The sequence below is a fragment of the Mustela lutreola genome, chromosome 5 (genome assembly GCF_030435805.1).
Source record: "Mustela lutreola isolate mMusLut2 chromosome 5, mMusLut2.pri, whole genome shotgun sequence".
NCBI lineage: Eukaryota > Metazoa > Chordata > Mammalia > Carnivora > Mustelidae > Mustela > Mustela lutreola.
In genome coordinates this window covers 60,441,886-60,466,018 of record NC_081294.1, presented here as the reverse complement: position 1 = coordinate 60,466,018, position 24,133 = coordinate 60,441,886, and the positions used below count along the sequence as shown (strand labels likewise).

Sequence of the window (24,133 nt, the reverse complement as noted above, 5' to 3'; positions counted from 1 at the left end):
CTGTCTTTTCTAGGAAGCTGTTTATCTAACTTTCTTTTTCTTTTAATGGATACTTTTAAAATTCTGCCATCTAGAGAGGTCTGATAGGTATTAATGGCAGCAATTTTTCTAGTCTGCAAATAAGAAAGAGGGAGCCAGAGTCAGTGAGGTGACTCAGTGATGGAATTATGACTGCACCAAGGTTGAAGGCTGTGTTACAAGTCTCATTTTAGGGTCCTTTCTTTATATATTTTGAGAAGTAGTATTTGAATATTTTGGAGTATCATATATTTGAGTAGTCATGGAAGCATTAAATTATTTGCAAAATTGACATAATATATATATATTATTTAGAAGGTGATTGCTATTTTTTTAAAAGATTTTATTTATTTATTTATTTACATGAGAGAGAGAGAGTGAGCATGAGTGGAGAGGAGGAGCAGAGGGAGAGAGAGAAGCAGGCTCCCCATTGAGCAGGGATCCAGATACGGACTCTATCCCAGGACCTCCGGATCATGGCGCCAAAGACAGATGCTTAACCGACTGAGCCATCCAGGCAACCCTATAAGGTGATTTTTTAAATGTACTGTGTCAGATGAATTTATATATCTTCTTACTTTTGTGTGACTAATTGGCTACCCGTTACCTGAATTTACTGGAATTCGTTGGACATACCTGTAATTAGGGGATATTAGGGTTTTTACCCTCAGGGAATCATCCATCACTTTATTTTCAGCACTTAAGACACCTCATAAGCCCTCATATATAAGATGAGCAAATGCTTGACTGAATGAATGAGGAATGAACGTTAGAGAGAAGCTCACAGGGTTGAGGTGGGGATTGGAGATGAAATCTGTAGCTCTAGACACTGTGCCTGGCGCATAGACTCTTGGGGACTGGGATGTCATTGGGTACTATGTCCAAGCTGCAACCGAGAGACCAAGATCCAGTAGATGTCCAAGCGAGTTCTGAGATAGACCTGTTGGTGTTTCATTGTCTAGACACCACGTGTAACTCTGACAATATAAAGTGTCAAGCAGTGGAGATTCATAAATTGTGATGTGTTTAGAGATAGCCGCACTTGCCATCATTCCCTTGCGTGGTTTTATTGGTGGGCAAGATAGATTGTGGCCAATATGATCCCTTTATAGTCCCTGCTTCCTCAAAAATCTCCCTTCTCCCTTCTAGATGGTGTTTTCAACTCCACCATCCCAACTCTCCGCTTTAACTTGTGGCTGTCAACCCGCTCAGTGTGAGTGCCCCTGGGAAGAGGAAGTCTACACTGAAAGCATCAACACTCCTTTGGAATGTGTGTTGAAGACAAGGGATGCAGTGACAATGAATGAAACTGCTTAATCCTTGAGAGTGCTTGGGAACAGGGCAGGGTGGACCAATGGGGGAGGTCAAAGGTGACCTTCCTTTGGCCAGGAATCATCTCTGTTAGTCCCAAAGCTAGTCTCTGTTAGTCCCAAAGTTAGTCTCATTCAGACAATTCCATGCTCGGTACTGGGACTGGAGCTGCTTTCTGTTTATAATTAGATGCCTTCACTGTAGTCCTTTCATGCCCCAAGCCTCCGCTCACTTACCTCTTTGTTGATGTATCCATCTTTATTGATGTCATACAAATTAAATGTCCACCTTAGCTTCTCATGGACAGTTCCTCTCAGCAAAATCGACAGAGCAGTTACAAAGTCCTGACAAGTGGGAGAGGCATAAATGACAGTAACCACCAAGCCATGGGGTGGGCTGCAGCTCTGTCTTCTGGGCAGAGTCCATGACTACTTTTACAGAATGGTACCTTCCATGTCCACGGTCCCCTGAAGGACACGGCCTATGTCAGCAAAAGCAGCCCCCCTTCCACTCTCTACCCTGCCCATTCAAGAGAATGGAGTCTCTTTGAAGAAGAATGCATGTGCTGCCACCTCCAGACTCAGGCCCCCACAGCCTCCTCTGGTATTTTCTTATCCCACAGCTCCAGTTACCCTAAGAGTGGCTACCTGAGTCCACATCCCTCTGTTACCACTTTCTAGCTCTTTGTCCTTGGGGAAACCACTCCATCTCTCTGCTTGACTGTCCTCTTCTGCAAACTGGTAATAAATCATAGAACCCTACGTTGTAGGGTTGCTGTGGGGGAATAAATGAGTTAATCCAGGCAAGACACTAGCCTCAAGTCTGTCACACGGTTAGCTCGATGGGCTCCGGAGCTATTCAGCTCTTATCATCTGTAGTCCCTCGGGGCCCCGAGCTCCTATAGGGGAGGGGAAGCAGCTGCTTATTCCCTTAGCTTGGGAAATGCTTGTTAAGTGAACCGACTGTCCTTTCAGCAGGTGGTGGCGCCCCGGGCCTCAGAGACACACGTACCTCAAACTTCACGGAGCCTGTCTGGGTGATGTCAAAGGCGTGGAAGAGGTAATGGGCATACATGCTGGCATCTGCAAGGCACAGAAGGAAAGGCAGGTGATGGGAGGCAGGGCTTCACAGAAGGGCGTGAGAATGCTTGGAAACAGTAAGAAAGAGAAGAGGGTGCTGCTGGGGCGATGGGAAGGAGGAGGGGGGTGTGGGCAAACCCACTGTGGAAACCGGGACCCAGGTGGCTGTCCTGCGGTTTGTTTAGGTGGGAAGTTCTTAGAGCAAAGACAGGACCTTGCCCCTCCACCTAGTCTTCCCAGGATAAAGACCCTCCTGCCCGCCTGCATATGTAATCCTTGGTGGGTGAGTGACATGGCAACTGTGTGCAGAGGACGCTCTCCCAAGTGTAGTGCAATGCCATGGAGTGAGCACCCACTAGGGGGCAGACAGAGCTCGGCTTGGCTAGCAACCCTGGCCCTGCCTAGCTGTGTGACAGCAGGCACATACAGAACATCTCTGAGCTCCTTTCTCCCGTCTCTTACAAAGGGATGTAGCAAGACCTTTCTCTAGGAATTTTTGAAAAAGTATGTTAGACTTTCACATCGTCATATCATCAAAACCATCACCACGCCTGTCACACGACCCAACCTCGAGTTCTAGTGGCTCACTAGAACTCGGCAACAGTGATTCCAGGGCCTGCGTGGCGTGAAGCCACACTCCTTTGCAACCTGGGTAGGGACCCTGTACCAGGTCCCCACACCTAGGAGGGCCCTCTCTGCTGCTAAAGAGGCCCAGAAGAAGCAGAGCCTAAGAAGGGAACACTTGGAACTCAATTGTGTCAAGACTCAGGATCAGGAAGGGGTGGTACAGGAGAGCACCTGGGAGCAGGAAGGGAAGTGGCATGTGACACGTGGAAGCCATGGGAAGAGACACAGAAGTCCTAGGCCCATGGAGCCAGAGCAGCTTCCTTCAGGAGTTAGGCATGGCAACACAGTGACTGTGGGCCTGGCATGCCCGCTAACCTGACTCAGACGCATGACTTTGTGTTCCCCACATCTTCTTGGATTCATTTATTTCTGCAGTCTCTGGTATTTGTTTAAGTTCTCTTTCAAAATACCACCTTGCCTCAGCTGTTGTGAGGGAAAGAAGGGAGAGCGTGGGGCACAATGGTGGGACCAACAGGGCAAATCTTTTCATCAGACGCTTGTGGGATGGACTTCCGCTCTGCCACTTAGTAGCTATGTGACCTTGAGGGAACGGCTTAACTTCTCAGAGATGTAGTTCCCGCACTGGGCATGTGATACAGCACCTGCTGTCTAGAGCTGTTATGAGACTTTGTGATATTGCTTTATTAATCCCTCCTCTCCTGGAAATGATCCATTTCAGAGCTCTTTTCTGTTAAAGCTCTAGCTAATTATGTATCTTGTAATGAGGGAGGGAAATCTTACCCTGAGTTGTTCCTGACCTTGAGGAGGAGGCAGATAACAAGATGCATGAACTTGGAGGAAGAAAGGCTGCTCACCAGAGAGGGAGTAGGGAAGGACCTTTTCAAGATCAGACTCACCTCCGTGAGGGAAAAACTGAGCGTAGATCTGTTTGAATGTTTCTTCATTGACCACACCACTGGGGCACTCCTGTGTGAAAGGGAGAGAGACAGTGGGAAGGATGGGGGGCCCACTCCAGAGGGAGGAGACTGGGTCCAGCCTTGGGTTTTAGGTTTCCCATAATCCCTGATGAACAGGAACTGGGCAACCACCTGCACACCTTGGTGTCTCCAAGTGAGTAGCTGGGACAGTCGTCCCGCCTTAGGACTGAAGTTGCTTTGCAGAATGATGAGACAGCCTCAAAGAATGGGCACTGTGAGGTGGAAAGAACTTGGGCTTTGGGCTCAGAAAGACCTGGATTTAGATCCTGGCTCAGCCTCTTTGAGGCTTTGTGGCTTTGAGTGAGTTAGTCTCTGATCCTCAATGTCCTTACCTGTAAAATGGGGCTAAGAGTACTTTCCTGACAAGACTATCATGAGGTTAGTACAGGAAATAATGTGGCAAACTAATACATTGACATCAGTCTCTGTGAGCTCAGTGAGCACAGAACTAAATCCCATCAGCATGGACAATATTGATGGGGTGAATGGGTTATGCTAAGGCTAGAAGCTGGGCCAAGGTGAATTCTCCAAGGTTGTGAAGTTCCTGGGCTACTGCCAATTTCTCATCTATGGAGGTTCCCTCATCCTTTTTTTTTTTTTTTTTTTTTTTTTAAGATTTTATTTATTTATTTGACAGAGATCACAAGTAGGCAGAGAGGCAGGTAGAGAGAGAAGGGGCGTGGGAAGCAGGCTCCCCGCCGAGCAGAGAGCCCAATGTGGGGCTCGATCCCAGGACCCTGAGATCATGACCTGAGCTGAAGGCAGAGGCTTAACCCACTGAACCACCCAGGCGCCCCAGTTGCCTCATTCTTGCCTGGAGTTTTTCTTTCTCGCCAGGTGATCTTTTGCTCTCATGTACCCTTTGGAGGATTGGCCTTTCTTTTACAACTACATATATGGAAGAGCTTCATAATGGGCCCCGTTGGTCTTTGGAAGAGCTTAGCTCCAAGTGGGAAATCCTGGCTGGGCCTTCAGATGCCCTGTGGGCCTTACATTTTTGAAGCCTCGATAAAGGACTTGCAGCTCCCTCTTGGTGAAGTTGGTCTGGGCCTCAAGCTGCTCCAGTCCTTCGGGCCGATGGCAAACCATGGTCATCTCCAACTCATCTTCAATCTTATCTGGAACCAGAGGAGATGGCGTTGCAGTGGCTGACCTCAATGGCCACTCGTCAGACCACAGTCTTGGCTGTCAAAAGAGTGGGTGTTGTGACCTGGGACATGGGGTCGTGGGCTGGGGTCACAGTGCAGATGACTTCTCTGCCTTGAGCCCCCTGCCCCCTGCCTGGTCACTTCTGTCTCACACTCGGTCCAGCTGTTAGTCCCGCGTGTCAGACATCATACAGGGAGGGAGCCTCGGGCTGGAGAGAAACACGTTCCAAGTGGAGATGAGGGTAGACGGGCTAAAAACAAGTCTATATGAAAACATTTCCCTTTCTTTCAAAATAACTTCTTTGCATAATCAATTTGCTGCCCGCTTAACCATGTGAACATTATAGAGACACAGGTGGGTGAGTGGAATCATTAACAGCTTCCAAACAGCAAAGGGAAACAAATTTATTAGAAAGGTAGAGCAAAGTCTTACCATTTGGGTACAATTAGATGAAGGCTGACACGATTTATCAAAAAGTTCCAATTATGGCATGTTAGATATTAATTTAAGAATATGAATGCAAAAAAAATATGAATGCATTTTACAGCATTGTTTTGTAATATCTATTAGATGTTCTTAAATAACAGGAAAATGACTTAAATGAAAACTATTTGATAAAATCAAAGCTTCTGAAGCCTTTGAAGGGCTCAGAAAACAGTTGTTTGAAGTAGCAGTTTGTTCCTTCAGTAAATATGACAATGTAATGTAATTTGCCCTAGTTATTGAGAAAGTGCAGGTCTGTTAAAGCAAGAAATCTGCCCATCACCTACTGAAGGATCACAAAATCCAAATAAGTGGAGGTTTCAATGTTTTACCATTCCAGAAGAATAAATGAATGTTTTCCTTTGGGTCCTGCCGCATGCTTTCTATAAATTTACTCCAATCAAGAATCAATTGCCGGCTAACCTTCTCTGCCCGTTGTTGTCATGCAGACATTACCAAATCTATATATCGAATGACTGTAAACCTGGGCTGGCAAGAATAGTGATGAGATGGGCAGGGTGCTGGGAATGCACATGCACCATGTCGCATCCCATGACCACAGAGAGGGGGGACAGGCTGCATTCCTGTCTGAGAGAACAGGAGAAGCACGTGCTTAACACAGTACATTTCTCCAGTGGGTGCCAAGCTCTTGCCACCAGGTTTTCTCTCCAATTGTCACTTTTCTTTTAAGAGTGTGATCTCAAAACAGAAGGAATCCGTCAAAGTGAGTTCGTATCTTGGACGTCTTCCTAAGGAGGTGGACATTTGGGTAAGTTTCCAAGGGAGAGGCAGAGGAACTGGATAGTGATTCCCACTGGCCATCTTTCTTATGTGCTGGGCAACAGGTATCACCATATCCTTTCGTGTGTAGGGCAGATTATTCAATATAAATAAAATACTCCGATTACACAAAATCTACAGGTGACTAGATTTCCTTGTAATTCTTACAGAGCCTTTATTGTTACGTTGTAGCAATTACCTAAACACTGCGGCATTTCAATGTAAATCAAGGGGCCATTCCCCGCCCCCCGAAAACGACGCCCCCCACATAAATCTAATTCAGAATACATATATTTTTAGCTCATTTTAAAATAGAAATAAAATTGTTAGCTTAAATCTCCCAGTATTAGATTTGATAATAATTTTATTTTGAAATATATAGATATTTAAAACTCTGAAAAGAGGTGAACTATTAAAATGTAAACCAGGAAGACAGAAATGATGTATTTTTGCAGGTGTCTGTTATATCTTTCCCAGTTTAACTTACGCAGAAGCTTAAAAGACTTCTTTTGCAGTATTGGCTCATTTCTATTAATCTTCTAGTGACCGAATTTTTCACAAGATCAGGGAAATCTCTTTGTGGACGTTTGAGAGAATCTTTCTGACTCATAAGCTGCACTAAGCATCTCTTTTATTATAAATGCACTAAGCAGTTACCGAAATATCAAATACTAGGCCCAGTTCATTAAGGGAGAAATCGACTTTATCAATAAATGATTTGTTTGCTGTCTGGGTGGCAAAATCAATTTCCATACCGGATTCTGTAATATCTGAATATTGGGATGCTGACTGCCAAGCTTTGCTTTGGTTTTGCTTTTCATCACCTTCTAATTGTCAGGCTGTGGGAGCATCAGTCACTGAAGGAAATTCATGTCTTTGGGGCTCAAGATTCTGGGAAGTAGCCTGCATGTCTTAAACCAGTGGTTTTGTTATACTGTGTTTCATAGGAAGAACGACAATTTACATCACATTCCAGTATACACAGACATAGAAACAAAGATTTTATGAAATATTTGGAAGGAATAATTTCTTTAAACACTTTTCTCTATTAATGTGAGATGTACTCTATTCTCAAGTTTAATCTGTTCCCTTAAAATTGTGCTGATTGTGACCCTCATGCGTCATGACCTGTGAATGGAAGATGCTAGAAGTTCTAGAAGGGCCCACATCTCAGAATTCCCCTCCCTCATGCCTGCTGTCCTTTCCCTGCCTTTGGTTCCAGCCAATGTAAATATATTCTGAAGAAATTTCTGAAGGGACTGCTGAGGTTTCCACATTCATCCTGTGGCACCGACCCTGCCTCTCCACCATCCAAGCAGTCCCTGGGTTCTGCCCAGGTGGCCCGAGTAAAGGAAGGAGGGCTGCTCAGCTCCCTGGTTGGAGGAAGAGGAAAATAGAATTAAGAGACGGGGAGCCACCTTGACAGTTCCTTCTGAGGTCCGTTAAGTCTGCAAGGCAAAATACTGCTTATTGTTATTTTTGTTATTAAAAGTAATGGTGAGCCAGTTACTAAGTCAGTCTGAGTTTGGATGATAGACATCAAAAGTAACCTAGAAATTTAATACTATGGCAATAACTACATAACAAGAATAAATTAGAATTCTTTCTGTTGGTAAAGTACTTTTAATCTGTAAAATGTTAAAAAAAATCTGTAAAATGTTTTCATGCCTGTTGTCCCATTACAACCTTGTGTGTGGTGGGGAGTTTTTGAGACCATTACCCTTTCCATCGAATATTAGAAAGATGGGTGTCCTAACAGATAAGGAGATTTTCTAACCATGAGTATCTTAAACAATGATGAATTGTCTATTTCTGTGGGTAGTTAAAACAAGATAGAATGACCAACTGTAGGGGATTTATAGCAGGAAATTCCCAGACTGAAGGGTAAGTTAGAGAAGATGATTCAGATTAAGTGGTCCTTATTTTTTGTGGTCACAGACTTCTCTGGATGGGGATGAAAGCTTTAGACCCTCAGAAAAAGAAAATGCTCCTTATTACAGTATCCTTCTGTATTTTTGGTTAGGTCCTGGGTATTTTAAACACTTGGAGCCCACGTTAAGGGCTTCTAACACAGACGATCTCTTCCACGCCTGTGACTACGTGGCTTTGCCTGAGTCACACAGCCAGCCCATAATAGAATGGAGGGACCAAGAATCCAGCCAGTCATTCCTGGGTCTCTTTTATAGATCTGGCTTCCATGTGCCCCTATACTGGCCTCAGCTTCCCCAATGCACAGACTGCAAATTGGTTTGTAACCAATGTTACAAAATTTGCAATGTTAGGCGCTTTTCTCCTGACAGCTCTGTGCAGTTGTACAAGCTCTGTGCAATTGTACAAGACCCTCAGACTATGAACCCTAAGAGGACCTCAAAATTTGCAATGTTAGGAGCTTTTCTCCTGACAAGCTCTGTGCAATTGTACAAGCTCTGTGCAATTGTACAAGACCCTCAGACTATGAACCCTAAGGGGACCTGAGCCTTTGGGATCCTCACTAGTGAGGTGTCTCCTCTATTAGCTCCATGACCATGACCGCAGTCAAAAAACCATAGCCATGATGACCTCCTCCTCTCTGGACTAGAAAATAGTCTCTGCTTCTTGGGGTTTCTGGTTTTGACTTTAAAACCACCCATCTAGTTTTAACATTACAAAATGGTAGCCCTTGACATAGAGTGCCCAGTGATAGGTCTTGTTTGGTCCATAAAATGTGGTGGGTTTTTTTTGTTTGTTTGTTTTGTTCTTTATTTGTTTGTTTTTGCAAGTAACTGCTAGTATTTAAAGATGAGAGGTTGACAAAAAATGATTTTTAAAATTTCTCTTAGAAAATGGGATTATCTGACAAAATTCTCACAAAGCAGTAGTTTATAAGAGCTGAGCGGTGACTGTTCCCTCTGAGTAGCCAAAGTCTCTAGTGCTCCCCCTGTTCATCTGTGGCTCTTACTTCGTTTATGCGACTTCCCCGATCCCCATAAGCATTTGAGTTCCTGATCTCTGCTGCTTACCTCCCACCTACCTACCTTTTCCTACCTCACTCACCACCCAGTCAACCAACTTTTCTCTCCCTATTTGTTTATTTAAACACATTCCGCTTTGTTTCATGAAGGACTTACAACTGATTATATGAAATAAATATAATAAAATAAAGAGATAAAGTAATAAGAAAAAAATGCCTTAGAAAAGGTTGATTACATTAGGAGGTCCAGACCATGGGGGAAAAAAAGAACTTAGAAATTCAGATCATTTGTTCCAAGCAGTGACTACACTTGAGCCACACACTGGCTCTGAGCTTTTCCATAGATCTTGCGGAGAAAAAAAACGTATCAGTTTCTTAGTGGGAGCAAAGCTTTTCCTATGACTTGTCTCTAAAAAATGTTTCCAACTGTTTCTCTCTAGGTGGGGTTTCTTAACAAGAGGCAAAGAAAATTCATGAGTGAGTAGACTAAATTGCAAAATGTATTTGGTTAAGAAGTTCTTCTTTTGAAAGTAATGTGACCAAAGTTGTCAAGTTAGTTTAAACTTTTTTACCTCTCTGATACTGGTAATACCACCAGGCGATGTCTAGGAAAAAGTAAGAAAACATTTTACCAAATCCATTCATCAGAAAAAACAAAACATACTTATTTTCCATGAAGATTCTACTCTGAGGGGGTCCAGGTCACCATCTAGCTCGACATAGGCAAAGAGATCTTGTAGCCAAGCTGGAGCTGACCTTCGCCCTGTCCTCTTCCCACCGTCAGAACAGGCAAGAGCAAAGGGTCACGCCGCAGTGCCCACGGCTCCCAGCAGGGGGCTCACTGAGCATGCCCGCAGCCATGCAACCATGCAGTCTGAAGAGAGATGAGATGGCGTGGGGCAGAGGATGCACAGATGTGGATGGGTCCTTGGAAATACCCGCACGTTTGATTGGAAAGTGGCTTATGCGGAACCCTTCACAACAGAGGTCCCAGTGTCCCCCTCTGCTAGTTTGTGATTTGAAGTTGCACGTTTTGTAGGATTCTGTATTTGCTCATTCAACACTCATGAATGACGTATCTGCTCTGCGTATTTCAGTGAACGAAACAACTCTGTTTCCTGCTCTCCTGGAGCTTACAATCTACAAGCCTTTGCTTCTCTCTTTCCTTCTCGAGCCTGAGAAGTAAGATGCAGGGGAAAAAAGGGGGGCTGTTGAAAATAAACTGATTAGCCCATTAGGATGGGTGAGCAGAGGGGATGCAGGTGAAGTCCCCTGTTAGGCTGAATAGAAAACGTAAGAAAAATAATCAGACCTGGAAAGTCTTCCATGGCAAGTTGGAGTTGGGTGGGTCCAGGTCCCAGGGAACAGGAAATGGGGGGGTACACTTGCTGCTCTCAGCTTCATTTTCCCTCTGTAGGGTAGGGTATTATTTGAACTTCCTCCTGTCCTTGCATCAACCCTGACCACAAGCGCATCAGCCAGCCCAGCCATCACTTTAAGTGTGTTTTGGTCACTCCCTCCCCCCACCCCCAGACAGCAGTGGCTCATTTTCTGCTGTCCCTAAAAGTCCTTGTGTCCTGACCTGAATCCTCTGGGAGAAGCTAATTTTGCTAGATTTAGTTGCCTCCTTTTATCACTCTGATTAGTAGTATTTACATTCACTTACTTTTTCCAATAGAGGAAGTTTAGTGCAGTTTTAGGTTTACAGAGACGTTGAGCAGAAAATACAGAGTTCCCCTGCATGGTCCCTCCTGGTTTCCCCTAAGCATCAACATCTTGCCCTGTTCTGGGACATTTGTTACAGCTTATGAACCAAGATTGAAATATTTTTAGCAAAAGTCTATAATTTACATTAGAGTTCATTCTTTGTGTGGTATAGTTCTCTGAGTTTTGACAGATGTATATATAATGTTACATATCCACCACTACACATCCTACAGAATAGTTTCACAGTCCTAAAAACACAGCATTTTTATAGAAGTATATCTACAAATATGGACCGACCATCTCTGCTATGCCAGGGATGGGCTTGGGGAAAGGTGAAAAGACATACCATTTGTTCATATGGAGCTCTCCGACTGGTGGGGAGACACACACAGAGACCAGGATTACAAACTCAAATGCCAACAGTAGTTGGGAGGTGATTGAGATGAGTCAGGGACTGGGTATACCCTCGGATGGACTGGTAGGGACTGAGAACTGGTGAGTCATTGTCCCATGAAAGGGAAACAGCTCTTCCACTGCCCATTGTTATTATGTAGAATTTAGGTTCGGGGAGTCCAGACCTTTAGAAATTTTTCCTCAGGAGCTGTTACAGTTAAAAGTTCATGTCCCGAGTTTTAGCTGTCATCAATGAGCTTAACATTGGAAACATATAGCATGGGCCAAATATATTATTCCTATTTGTAGGATGCTATGGATTGCTGGTCTGGAACTGTTCATTGGCAGATCGTGCCAAGTAGCAAGCAGTGTGGCTATGGCTAAGATACTTGAGAGCCAAGAGGAGGAAGCTCTTATCAATTGTCACCTGGCTGGCACAGAATTGACAAGGATGGCTTCATGGGGAGGTGATAATTTATTTGATACTTCAAGGAAAAGGGGAACAAGGGAGTACCATATGCAATGATACAGAAGACAAAAGGCCCAGGAATGGTGAGCTCTCCTATAACAGAGCTGACTTCTCACTGAGAATGACTCGAAGAGGAGGATTAAAAAAAAAAAACCTATCAATTAAAACATTTTTTAAATTGTCATAGTAATAAAAACAAAAAGACACCTGAAGACTGAGGGGGTGGTAGGGTAGGGAGCAGGGAAAAAACCCTCACACATGTGTTTGAAGGCACTAGAGAGCTACAAGGTATCGTATCTTTAGAAGCCATGATTCTGGAGGGAAGAAAAACTCATTAAGGTGAGCCTGACATTCAGTGCTGCTTTTCCTCTCACAGTGTATGCTGATTTCTAAGTGGCATGGATAATGAGCTTGAGAAACTGAGCAAAAAGTGTCTGCTAAGAACAAAAGGTGTAAGCAGAGCTTTCAGCATCCGGGAAGACAAAAATGGTATTAGTACTACTAAGACATTTAGGGCCTGATGGACCAAGATTGGAGGAGCCATAGAGGAAGGGAGCACAGACAGGAGCCTAAGAGCCTGAGCTGTCATAAGTGACAGATGTCAAGGGAAACTAAGCAAAAGCCACAGCCCAAAGGTTGCAGAGCTGAATGGAGCTCTTGACAGGCTTATGGTGTTATGGGGTAGCTGGTGGAGGTCAGTATCTTCTAGGAGGGGAGTTCCTGGTGAAAATTCAGGTTTTCAGCTTATTTTGCCAGATTTAGTTGCCTTCTTTTATCACAAAATTTGACCCCCAAAGGGCTATGTTCTAGGAGGAAGACAGAAATAGATGAGGCCTCTCAAAGATGGAAATCCAGCCTCAAAACAGCTCAGTCCCCATTTGGATTAAGTTGATCTACACCTCCTTAGTTATCTTGCACAAATTGAAGGCTCAGACAGATAGTGTTCACATTTTGTTTTCTAAGGCTCACCACTCATAGAAAATTTGCCAGGCCATTTAAAAGACAAGACCAAGAGAAAAAGAGAGAATATAGTAGTAGATTCATGGGTGATCTAAATATTGGATTTATCAAGGTGGGCTTTAAAGTAATAGTGAAATATGCTCAAGAAAATAAAAAGATGGAGATTCCGCCAGAGAATCAGAACATATAAAAGTAAATGAAAAGTTCTAAAATTAAAAAATATATATATTATACAAAACTGACAAATAGATCAGTTGAACAGCAGGATGGGCACAGATGAAGAGAGAAGTAATGGTTCAGTCAAGAGAAAAATACATGGACTGATGCACACAGAAATAGAAACATGAAAAATACAGATAAGACCATAAGAGAGACATACTGGACGTGAAGAAGAGTTCTAGCATTTGTGCAACCTGGGTGCCTAAACGGGAGGAGGTAGAAAATGATCTTGAAGCAATACCTGCAGAGATAACAACTGATCATTTCAAAAACTGGATGAACGAGATTGAGCCACAGATATCAAGCCACAGATTCAAGAAGCATAAACCCAAACAGATGAACACAAAGAAAACGACACCGAGGAACATCACAATAAAACCTGAAATACAGGGACCAAGAGAAAATCTTCACTACAAGAGAGCAAGCTTCACATAAAAACAAGCCCTAACCCAGTGCTGCTTGCGAGCCCGAGGACACAGAAAAGGTAGAAGTGAAAAGATGGAAAAGGATACAACATGCAAACACACATCAAGAAAACCAGGCATGGCTATTTTAACATCAGATAAAGTAGACTTTAAGGTAAGAAGCTTTGCTAGAGAGAAAGAGGGAGTGTGCATCATGAAGGCGTCACCCATTAGGAAGATATAACAATTCTAAATTAGTATGCACTAATAATATGGTTTCCAAATACACACAAAATGAAGGCTAAGAGAGAAAAGGAGAAATTGCAAATTCACGGTCATAATTAAAAATTTCGGGGCGCCTGGGTGGCTCAGTGGGTTAAAGCCTCTGCTTTCGGCTCAGGTCATGATCCCAGTCCTGGGATGGAGCCCCACATTGGGTTCTCTGCTTAGCAGGGAGTCTGCTTCCTCCTCTCTCTCTGCCTGCCTCTCTGCCTACTTGGGATCTCTGTCAAATAAATAAATAAAATCTTAAGAATTTTTTTTTCAAACCTCCTCGCTCAGCAACTTATAAAAAATCGATAAGGGTGCAGAGGATATCAGCAATATAATTAACAAGTGTGTTTCTATTGATAGCAGACAATCTCTTTCCCCAACTGCCACAGATCTCACATATCCCTCTTAAGTGCTCAGGGAGCATTTACAGAACGTTATAAAACCAATCTCAACAAAGTTAGAAGGACTGAAATTATGCAGGATGTTTTCTATCCACAGTGGAATTAAACAAAAAATTAAGGGAAGAAGAAAAAAGGAAGACATCTCCAAATGTTTGGAGATCAAGCAGTATGGTTCGAATTCCTAAGTAATACATGGATGGACGAAGAAATCTCATGGAAATTAGAAAACATCTTGAACCAAATGATAATGAAAGTATGACAGATCAAAACCGTGGGACGCTGTGAAAACTGAACCCAGAGGGAAATTTAAAGAGCGTGTCCTACTTGAGCTGCAAATAATTTAGGTGACAGTGTGCATAAAATTGAATGCCATGCTGCCTCTTGAAATCACATTGCTAGTGCTTCCAGTGGTTCATTTTCCGTGTGCCTAAACTATGTTGGTTACATTAGAGACTGTATTAAAAATGGCATGCTGGCTTTTGAGAATGTAATCTTTTCCTTCCCTTAAACATGGTCGATTGGTATATTCGGGATGAGTCTAACACCATCTTTTGATCAACAGTTTACCCCATTATAATCTGGGATGAAGATCCTTGTCAGTGCCTGTATGAAGCCAGTGTGTGGGGGGGGTTGGTTCGCAGGTGCACAAGTTCCATTGGTCTTGAAATGTAATCCTGGAGGCTGCGATTCTTACAGCTTGGGTTTGGAGGTGAGTCACAATCTCACTCAGACACACACAGCGCACACAACTCATCAGCTCTGAATTTTATAAACTTAACAATGAGTCCCGGGAGTGCTGAGCTGAGCTTTGATAAAGATTTTCTGAGTGTTCTGGACATTTTTTCCAGTCTTCTTGCTTCAATAAAACTCAAATCATGTTTTGCTCCAAGCGTTTGTTCTCTTAATCTTGAAACCCTCCTGCCCCTTTTAAGCAAAATTGAATTTATACATTTCTCATTCATTTACACCTCAGTCCTGAAAACCTTCTGGAAAAAAAAAAAAAAAGAGTCCTACCAAAAAAAAAAAAAAAAATCTTTGAGTACTGCTACTTCCATTAGATTGGGGATTTTCTAGATCGAATGACTTGAAAGTTCTTCCACATATAGTGTATTTTGATTCTCTGACCTTTCTCCCAAAAGGAGGGTGTTTTTGAATGTGACTTTCTGATCAGCACATTGGGTGTGGTGTGTGGGAGGCGGAGTGTCAGATGTACCTTGGAAGGTGGTGGTCATAGAGATTAATTGCCAGAAATATAGTGTAATTATTAATAGTCCACAAAGTCATTACACAGACTGAGACATACACCACAACTGGGTTGTGTGACAGCATGAAATTCACACATTTCCCAACAAGATTGAAAAAAACAAAGAAACTTCTGGGAAAGAAGTGAATCACTTAGATCCCAGGGTTGGCAGAAAGGAGGAGCCCTAAATGGTGTTTCAGGACAGGGAGCAAGGGCCACAGATGTGAAGGACTCTTTTGTTCCCTCAGCTCCAAAGCAACATTTCAGTTCAGTGCAGCCCCTGGCCAGGCTGTGAAGTAGAAATGTCGGGTTTACTGTAGGGTCTCAGCCACAGGTGGAAATTTCTGGATGACATTTTAAGTGGACCTCTGTATCTGGGGAAAGTGTCATGGGTGATTTACTCAGGCGGCACCAGCAGTCTCCACAGCTCTAGGGAACACTTAGTCCCGTGAAGCCCAAACCCTGCTGCCAGCTGGTATCCCCAGTGGGGAACCTTCCACCATTTCTCCTTTGGTCTCAGCTGTCCACTGCCTTGAAGTTCCAGCCCATGGAAACAGCTAGTTCATGAGTGGTGGCTGCCCTGCTCTGGGGATGGGGACATACTGTCCAGGGTAAGTGAGTCTCAAATATTCCTGTAGGAAATGGAAGAAGATTACAGAGATGGGATTTTGTTGTTCCTCTTGACGGAGAAGCTAAAATGTCAGTTCACTGCAAGTGAGGGGGAGGCAGAGGGGGTAGGACCCGTGGGGAGGGGAACTGCTAGTTTCAAGCTGGAAATATGAAGGTGCAGAGAGAGGTCAAAAAAATGACTCAAAGGAAAAGTAAACTTGCCTTGTGAATAGGACTTCTCTGAGGTTGGCATAGGATTTTCCCATCAGTGGACACTCAGTCGATCCCGGTCAGGCTATGGTGTGAAAAGCCCGCCATTCAGCCTGCTTTCGGAAGAGAGGCTCGCTGGCTTTCCAGCTAAGTTGACAACTTGCCAAGTGACGGTTTCCAAGCAGAGGGCTTGCTTCAGGGTGCTGCTGATGGTTAACAACTGGCATTTGGTGGTGGGTTGGGGGGAGCCTGATTGATAACATTTTCCAATCTCTTTGGTGCAAACATGCCCACTGGGCTATCGACGTGAAGCCACCAGAGAAGGATTTGGGGAGCGAAGCATGCCGTCTGCACGTGTGAGTGGCTGCGTCATGGCCTGGCTGCGAGGTCAGGAGAGCTGGCCTATGTTCAGCTAGCCCACATTAGCAAGCTCAGGGCCCGAAAGCCAAGTTTATCAAGTCGGCTTGCCTCTACAACCCAACCAAATAAACCTCTGCATGGTTATTGTGAAAATAAAGTGCTGTACACCACACAGAATAATCACCGCAGGAAATAACGGCGATTGGACAAGTGAGCTTCTGCTGGAATTCAGTATTAACGTATCCTCATATTAAGTGCCTGTCTTGGTGAGCTCGGAGAGCAGGGCAATCGTTTTAGGATTGCTCGAATCATCTCGCAGTCCCTAGGAGGTATATGGCTGTTAGACTAATTCCAGCCATCATCATACCTACCTTGTAGTCGCGAGTCTAAAGGAGATAAGGTAGGTGAAATCCTCTAGGCACGCAATAGGTGCTTAAAAATGTTATTTCTATCGAACAGTGTGTGGTGTCCGTGATTTTTGGCCTTATCCAATAATCAAGTCTGTAGATACTTTCCAGGTCATGATCATACCTTTTCTGATGGATCTGGTTAATCAAGCGTGCTCCTCTCCAGTGTGGGAAGATTTGTTTATTCTGGGATTTGCTCTATCAGAAAAGCAGCCAGTTGCCGGTGCAGGTTGGACGCTAAGTGGCCAACGTGCGTATGATCATTCTGTATTAACTGCAGTGGACACAAGCACAAGTTTCTGGATGAAAGAGCAGTGAGCACCTCAGTCCATGGATTGCCAGGGGGCAGGGCGCATTGTCTGTGAGTGGTGGACCCCAGAAACACAGGGCCCAGAGTGGCAAGTCAGTAGATATCATAACTGACCGTCACTGAGAAAATTTCCTGCCTCTTCTCCCCTAGAGTTATTACACGGCTCCGTGTCCTCTGCCCTTAATAATCCAGACAGCAGCGTGGGTATTGCTTTGGTCTGTTTCTTAGATGGGGAAGGGAATTGGACATTACCCTCGCCGGCAACACGTATTGCCGAATGCAAGGACCGCAGCCAGTTCATTGGAGAGCGGATGTCCGCTTGCCCAGAGGCAGGGAGGAGATGGCAAGGTGTCATCTGCAGGACTCGGCTTGGAAGCCTCTTAACTGTGCACTTAATAAATGAAGCCTTGGCAGACATACCTTGAATTATTAATGACGTTATTCAGCTTTGATTGTTTCCTTCTTTTGGGGAAAGGTTATTCACTCAAATGCCTTTGATTAGACTATACAATACATCACAATTGGGCATATTTTATGTGCAACTTTATGGTGATAATAGTTCTGTCTCATTTAGAAGCAAATCAGACATTATGAACTTCGTGATTTATTAATGTATTGATTTCTATAAATGTCAGCGCATCTCACATCCCGTCAGAGAGCCCGAGAGCAATCAGTGGAGAGCCAATAAAAATGTAAAATGAAACCATCATAAAAAAAGGAAATACTGCCTGTTTCGAAGCCCTGCTGCCTCTCTGAATTGTTTCAGGATCCAGATCATTACCATGAAGGCATCTCCCCCACCCCTGAGGAAACAGCCCACAAGAAGCTGGCAGGGGGAGCTCTGTCCTGCTCGTCTATTCTGAGTGGTCTGAATAAAAACACAAGGAGTGACGAGTCAGACCCGGAGGGGTCTCTGGAGCCCGTGCCCAGACTCTTCATTCTGGAGAGTGCAGGAGGACAAGGGGGTCCCTCTCCATCAGCTTTGCCCCATTACCACCTCCCACCTCCCACCTCCCTCCTGAGGAATCTTCAGGAGAAAGCCCAGCTTCCCCAGCACAATTTCCCACAACTACCCAGCATGGGTCTTCTGCAACAGCCACAATCCTCTGTCTCTGCCAGAGCGTCTCATCAGCTGATCCCTACCTCAGCCACACTTTAAACCTGTCTTCAGAGCCATCTTCTCTGGACAGCTCTTACCGACACCACAGGGAAAGCTCTCTAGGTCCAAACTCCTGAGACACTTACTGTCTCCAATCATCCTCCAGCAGGTGTGAGAATCTACCTTTGCGTGTTGCGGATTTCATTTACGGGACTGGGGTGGGGTAGGGTTAGGGTGGAGAGACCTGTGTCTTGTGTGCTTCTGTTTTGTTTTATCTTCGGTGTCTCACTCCTTCCATGATGTCTGTACCCACTTTGCACATAGTAGGGGCCGAGTAAGTGCTCGTTGTTTGCTTAAAGTGTGTAGAACTGCAAGAAGCTGAACAAGAAATACAGTGAGTCCCGAGAAAGCAGCCAAGAGAATATCTGGGAAGTATTTGGCTAATTTAGTGCTTAATTCTGTCGTTTGACAGTTTAGTTTAGAAATCACAGTCTGGCAGCCCACAGGGTACAGTTGTTGTTTCACTTCTTTTAAATGTGAATTTTGACAACATTTATTTCACATAAAATATGGATTTTGGCTTCTCTTTAGAAATTGGAATTTATTTCTGTTCGGCCTGCATTATCACATCATCACATGGTGACAACTGGCTGGAGCTGAGGAGTAGCTGACTGCTTTAGACGGGGCATGTGCTCTCTAGTAAACTTCAGTCCCCACTATTCCCTAATACCTCCCCAGGACTAAGACCAAAGGACAGTTCTCCATTACCTCCCATTCATATTACCTGCCTCTGTCTGTGAGCCTAGTGTAACCACCCCTTCCCCCTACCCACTAGCATGTTTCTCCAAGTGACTTTGTTTTATGATAATCTAGAAACATGACAATTTCATTTTTTAGGTCCCAAGCAACATGGAGCAAAGTGTATGCCCTGTGATCAGAGAGGACCTCCGTACAGATTCTGACTGTGTTCTTAGATGTAGGCTTCTGTGTGGCTAATACTGCACATAGCAAGAATGGGGTAGATTTACAGCTTCAGATTCAGTACGTTTCAGCTTTCTGGTCTAATAAACCACAGTTCACGTCATACAGCTCCTGTGAAGAAAGTGTTATATTGTTCCCATTTCACAGACAAGAAAACTGAGGTTCAGAGACGAAAGAGAAAATATTAATTTTCCCATTGTGTTAGAAGCAATGGAATCAAGGTCATATGAGACCCCCTGAAATCACAAGAATGGTAAGTAAAAGGGCAAAGACTAATTTCATCATCTGACTGATAGATGCCTTCTAGCATAAGAGACCATCCTATGGGTCCCCTCCTGGGCCCAGTCCTATGTCTTTGCGGTTGTTGCTCTGTCTCAGCAAGTCAGGGGCCAAATTCCCCTATCTAAGCAATCTTCTTGTACTTCCGCACTTGAGAATTTGCAGAGCCAAGTCTGAGGAGGGCAGACACTAGCTAATTTCAAGGGTTTCCTCCCCACTTCCCCTGCCTCAAGCTCTCTGACATCCATTTAGCGTTTCCAATCTTGTTTCCCTTTTCTGAGCATGAAAGCAGCCTTTGCTCTGGCTGACAGGCTGTATAAGTCACAGAGCTCGTGAGTTACAAAGAGATGCTTTTATCGGGCCTTCTGACTTCACAGATGGGGCTGCTGGGGCCCAGAGAGGGAACTGGACTTGTCCAAGGTCACACACTGGATTCCTGGCAGCTCAAGGTCAGTGTTCTTTTCACAGCACCATTCCCTCATTCAGCAAATAATCACTGAGTGCCTACTGGGTGCCAGGCACTCTTGTAGGTGCTGGCGAAAAAGCAGGGAACAAAATGTGGAGAACACAGCAGTGAACGGAAGTGGTGATGTGTGCTTTGAATGCAGAGAAAGAGGGGTTCTGGGTCAAGAAAGAAATGGCTCATGGGAGGCATCAGTGTATACAGGGTGGCTGGGAAAGGTGGTAGGGAGCTGAACTGAGCATAGGCAGGAGGGGAATGAGGGTGAGCTTTGCAATCAAAGCAGTCAGGCTTGAATCCCAGCCCTGCAGCCCAACAGCTGGTGAGCCTGAGCAAGCCGCTTCTAGCCAGGGTTCTCACTGGTAAAATGGGCACAGCAGCGCCCATCTCCCAGTCTGTTAGGATCCAAGGAACCACTGCAGAGGAGGTACCTGGCATGTTCAAAGCATTCAATAAGGTCCCCTCCTCACCTGATGAGGAGAGCTGAGGCTGAGTTTCCTAATGGATGTCTCTGCTTGACAGACGGAAACTCTGGAGAATCTCACTCTGGCAGGGTGCAACTCTGGAGAGCCGATGTAATACTCTACTAGCCAGGGCGACCATCTGGGGAAGGCTTTCGTAGTTTAAGAGGATGCATGAGCAAGGATTAATTAGCTGAGTTAGTCTGTGAATCCATTAGTGGGTTACAGGACTCTGAAGCTTTTTAATCTGAGGAGTGGTGGGTGGCAACCACTAAGCCTAGAGTGATCCTTTGATGGAACTTTCCAGATCAGAGCTCTGGCTTGGAATTCCTAACCCTTCTAAATTCCTTGCTGTGAGCCAGCAGTATTTCTCATCATATGAATCTCAAAATGCCTGACCGTAAAGCTTAAGTTGGATCACAGGAGTCTGAAAATTAAATCTCACATTTAAGAAACCCAAATAGCTTCTAGTCATGCCTCTCTCCAAAGCCTACACAGACCTCCCTACCAGCATCTCAAATCCTGAAACCCCTTGTCTAGCATGATCACTTCTACGGGATTATGGGGTGGGGAGACTGGGCAAGGAGACACCCTTTCCTTTTCAAGCTCATTAGTGCTTGAAATGCGTTTAAAGCCATGTGTATGGATTATTTTAATAATTTTTATGTTATGGTTAAAACCATGGCATTTTGAGGCGGATAATGATAAGTAGATGCTGTTTGTTTCATGGTGAAGATGGTCCTAGAAAGTCTAGTCCAGCCCATTGGGTGTTTGGTTGTATTTGTTGTGATGTTGTTTTTGTAGAATAATACTATTTTCAAACCACATGTGATATAGTGTGATCCTTAGTGCCTTTCACCAACTATTTCTGGCTTTCCTCCTTCCATGTGCATGTTTGGATGTACTTCTAGTCCCTCTGAAGTTAGATGTGATCACATGGCCAGTTCTGGCCAATTGAATCCAATGAGAACAGGGGTACTGTGTGTGTCCCTGGGCACAGGCAGATATCAAGCAAAAAATTTTTTTGAATTACAGTTGAGTGAAACGCTATGGAGGGAGGCCACGTGGACTTCAACAGGAAGACCTAGCTGAAACCACAGGGCTCCGTTGTGGCAGTCCCAGTGCTGAGCCAAGGACAAGAAGGGGATGGTCAGGTGCAGAGTGAGGGAGGGAGCAGTCTCTCCAAGGACTCCCCCGTGGGAAGGAGAGAGCCTGCTCCAGGGCAAGAGAGAAGCTGTCCCTCTGTCTGGAGGCAGGGACACGGTGAACCAGGGACAGAGGAGTGCGAGGCAGATTTGGACTGTATTGCATTGGGTCTTGGGGTCCATGTTCGCAGTTTTTCGGAGTGGCAAATACCAAAGCAAGTACAGTACAGAGGCTTTATTGTCCTGAGAAGGCAGTGGAGAGTTATGAGTTATACTGTTCATCACCCCTGAGAGCTGATATGAATCATGAGAGACCAGATATCTTTGGCCCCTCTGACGTGTGGGGACCTCACGGAGAGTGGCTTGGCAGGGCCAGTTCTCTGCCTGATGGCTTTGCACCCTTCCTCTCCGTGCTGGCTCTCTGTGATGGAGACCCGCCATTCATCACATGGGCCTGAGACCTTGGACTCGGTCCCAGCTCTCTGCAAGTGGGGACAGGGAAGAAAGTCCGTTTCTCCGTATCAGTTAATAAAACCCGCAGTTTGAGAAATTTGAAGTTCCTGCTGGAATGCCAAGGGACCTGGCAATTCCTGGCCAGTCAGGCTTGGCTGGAAACCTGGCTCCATGTCTTCAGGAATACCGTGAGGCTGGAGAAAATCTCCCAGGACTGCCAGCACTGATTCTAGCGAACCAGCAACTTCCTCCTTCAGTCTTGCTTGAGTTGGGCCATCCCCTGCTTGGGGGAAAAGGGTCCTGGTAGTTGTAAGTAAAAGGGAGAGATTAAATATGCAAAAGAGGTGAATAATAATTGAAGCAAAAACCTCAGAAGGTGGGAAGCCATGTGGCCAGGATTAGGGATGTGGGTAATCCTATATGCATTTCAGATTAGCTCTTAAAACCATTCCTGGAATTGGAAAAAAGCGGGTTTTGTAAAACAGCAAAGAAATATCTATCTATCTGTCTATGCATCATATCTAAGATATCATACATAAAAATTTTAGCAGTCACTACTGAGCGTTGGGGTTATGGATGGCTGTTATATTCTTTTTGCTTATGTGTATTTTCTAAACTTTCTGCAAAGAGTAGGTACAGATTTCTAATAAGAAGACATTCAAAAGGTTATTTTTAAATCGACATCTAGTACAGATGGGGAGCACCTCAACAGCCTTGCCCTGGGAGTGGGATGGAGCCCAGAGCCTGAGGCCCTTTCTCTGAGGAGCAGCCTGGGAAGCTAGGTCGGTGAGGGTGTGTGTCAACTCAGTTTCAACGCTGGGAAATGGTGGGAACAATCCCTACTTTGCAGGGCTCTGGTGAGACTTAAATGAGGTCATCAATGGGAGTGTAGCTGGCCGGGAGGATGTGCTCACTGGATGTGAAACATCTCCTCAGAACTCCTCCCTAACCCGTGAAGAAAAGAAAGACACAGCCTGGCTGGAGGGAGTGAGTAGGACAGGCTGCCCTCCATTCTGGGGGAGGCATTCCTGAAACGCTGGGCAGCAGGAGGCACGTTGTTGGGTGGGGGAGTCTTCCCTTGATCAGAATAGTAGCTGACATTCCAGAAGCATTTCCGAGGTACCAGGTCTACCTCTAGTATTTCCAGTCTGTGACCTTGAAGAACCCTCCCCAAGCCCTGCGAGCCCCACACGGCTTCCCTGTTACACAAGGGGCTGAGACTCAGAGAGGTAAGGTCATCTGCCCAAGGCCACACAGTAAGTGGCAGACCCAGGACCCAAATCCAGGCCTGCTTGATATTAAGACCCATGTTCTCAACTCTGTGTTATAGCTTCTCAGGTTATAACCACACTGAATTGGATTAAGAGGCCAACTTGGCCACTGGGATGTGACCTTACCCACGTCTCATGGGCCTCATGAGGACCTAAGGCAATAGGACATAGGAAAGACCTGTGCCTGGCACCCAGACGTACTTGTCCCTGGTGCTTCCCTTTCTCTCTTATCTGGGTCCCCAAGAGGACATCCCTATAGCATTTGGGTCTTTGGGGGAAGTGTCTCAAAGCGACGCTGCTGAAAAAGCAATTTTTCGCTGTAGCTGTGTGGATAGATTTTTAATATTTAATTAGGAAGACCTTCTGCTTGGAGAGAGGGCAGGACTTGTTATTAAATCCCTGCTGCTTGGTCTCCCTCACTTGCCCGTGGGATTATTCATTCATTTCCAGTCACACAATTTAATATTGCAACAGCTAATGGGGAGATGTTGATAATTTGTAAAACTGGTTGGTCCCAAGGCCATTGGAGAGGCTCTGCGCCTGGGTCTGATTCCGGGAGCGAAAGCAGGTTCTCGGGAGATGAGGGTGCGGGGAGGTTCCTGCCCCTTATCTGTCAACCTTGGCGAGTGTCTTCTGAGATACCACGTTGGGAGCCATGAGTATTAGAAAGACCTTCACCACATA

General features: G+C 45.0%; 1 protein-coding gene and 1 long non-coding RNA gene across 7 annotated transcripts in view; one reads left to right on the top strand and one right to left on the bottom strand.

Moving 5' to 3' along the window:
• The window catches only part of KCNIP1 (potassium voltage-gated channel interacting protein 1), a 339,834-nt gene that overhangs the window by 7,515 nt on the left and 308,186 nt on the right, over positions 1-24,133 (bottom strand). For 3 of the 6 annotated variants that reach the window (XM_059174280.1, XM_059174281.1, XM_059174283.1), the window contains exons 2-5: positions 4,967-5,091; positions 3,893-3,962; positions 2,341-2,411; positions 1,566-1,673 (exon numbers count right to left, since the gene is read on the bottom strand). In XM_059174280.1, the coding sequence (XP_059030263.1) occupies positions 1,566-1,673; positions 2,341-2,411; positions 3,893-3,962; positions 4,967-5,091 (374 nt within the window). Of the gene's footprint in view, positions 1-1,565; positions 1,674-2,340; positions 2,412-3,892; positions 3,963-4,966; positions 5,159-9,907; positions 9,941-24,133 lie in introns of all 6 variants that reach the window. The other 3 variants (XM_059174279.1, XM_059174282.1, XM_059174284.1) reach the window with 3 other exon arrangements.
• Positions 7,276-14,769, top strand: LOC131831902 (uncharacterized). The gene is made up of 3 exons (XR_009353859.1): positions 7,276-7,822; positions 9,776-9,812; positions 14,259-14,769. It is a non-coding gene; the product is annotated as an uncharacterized LOC131831902 (long non-coding RNA).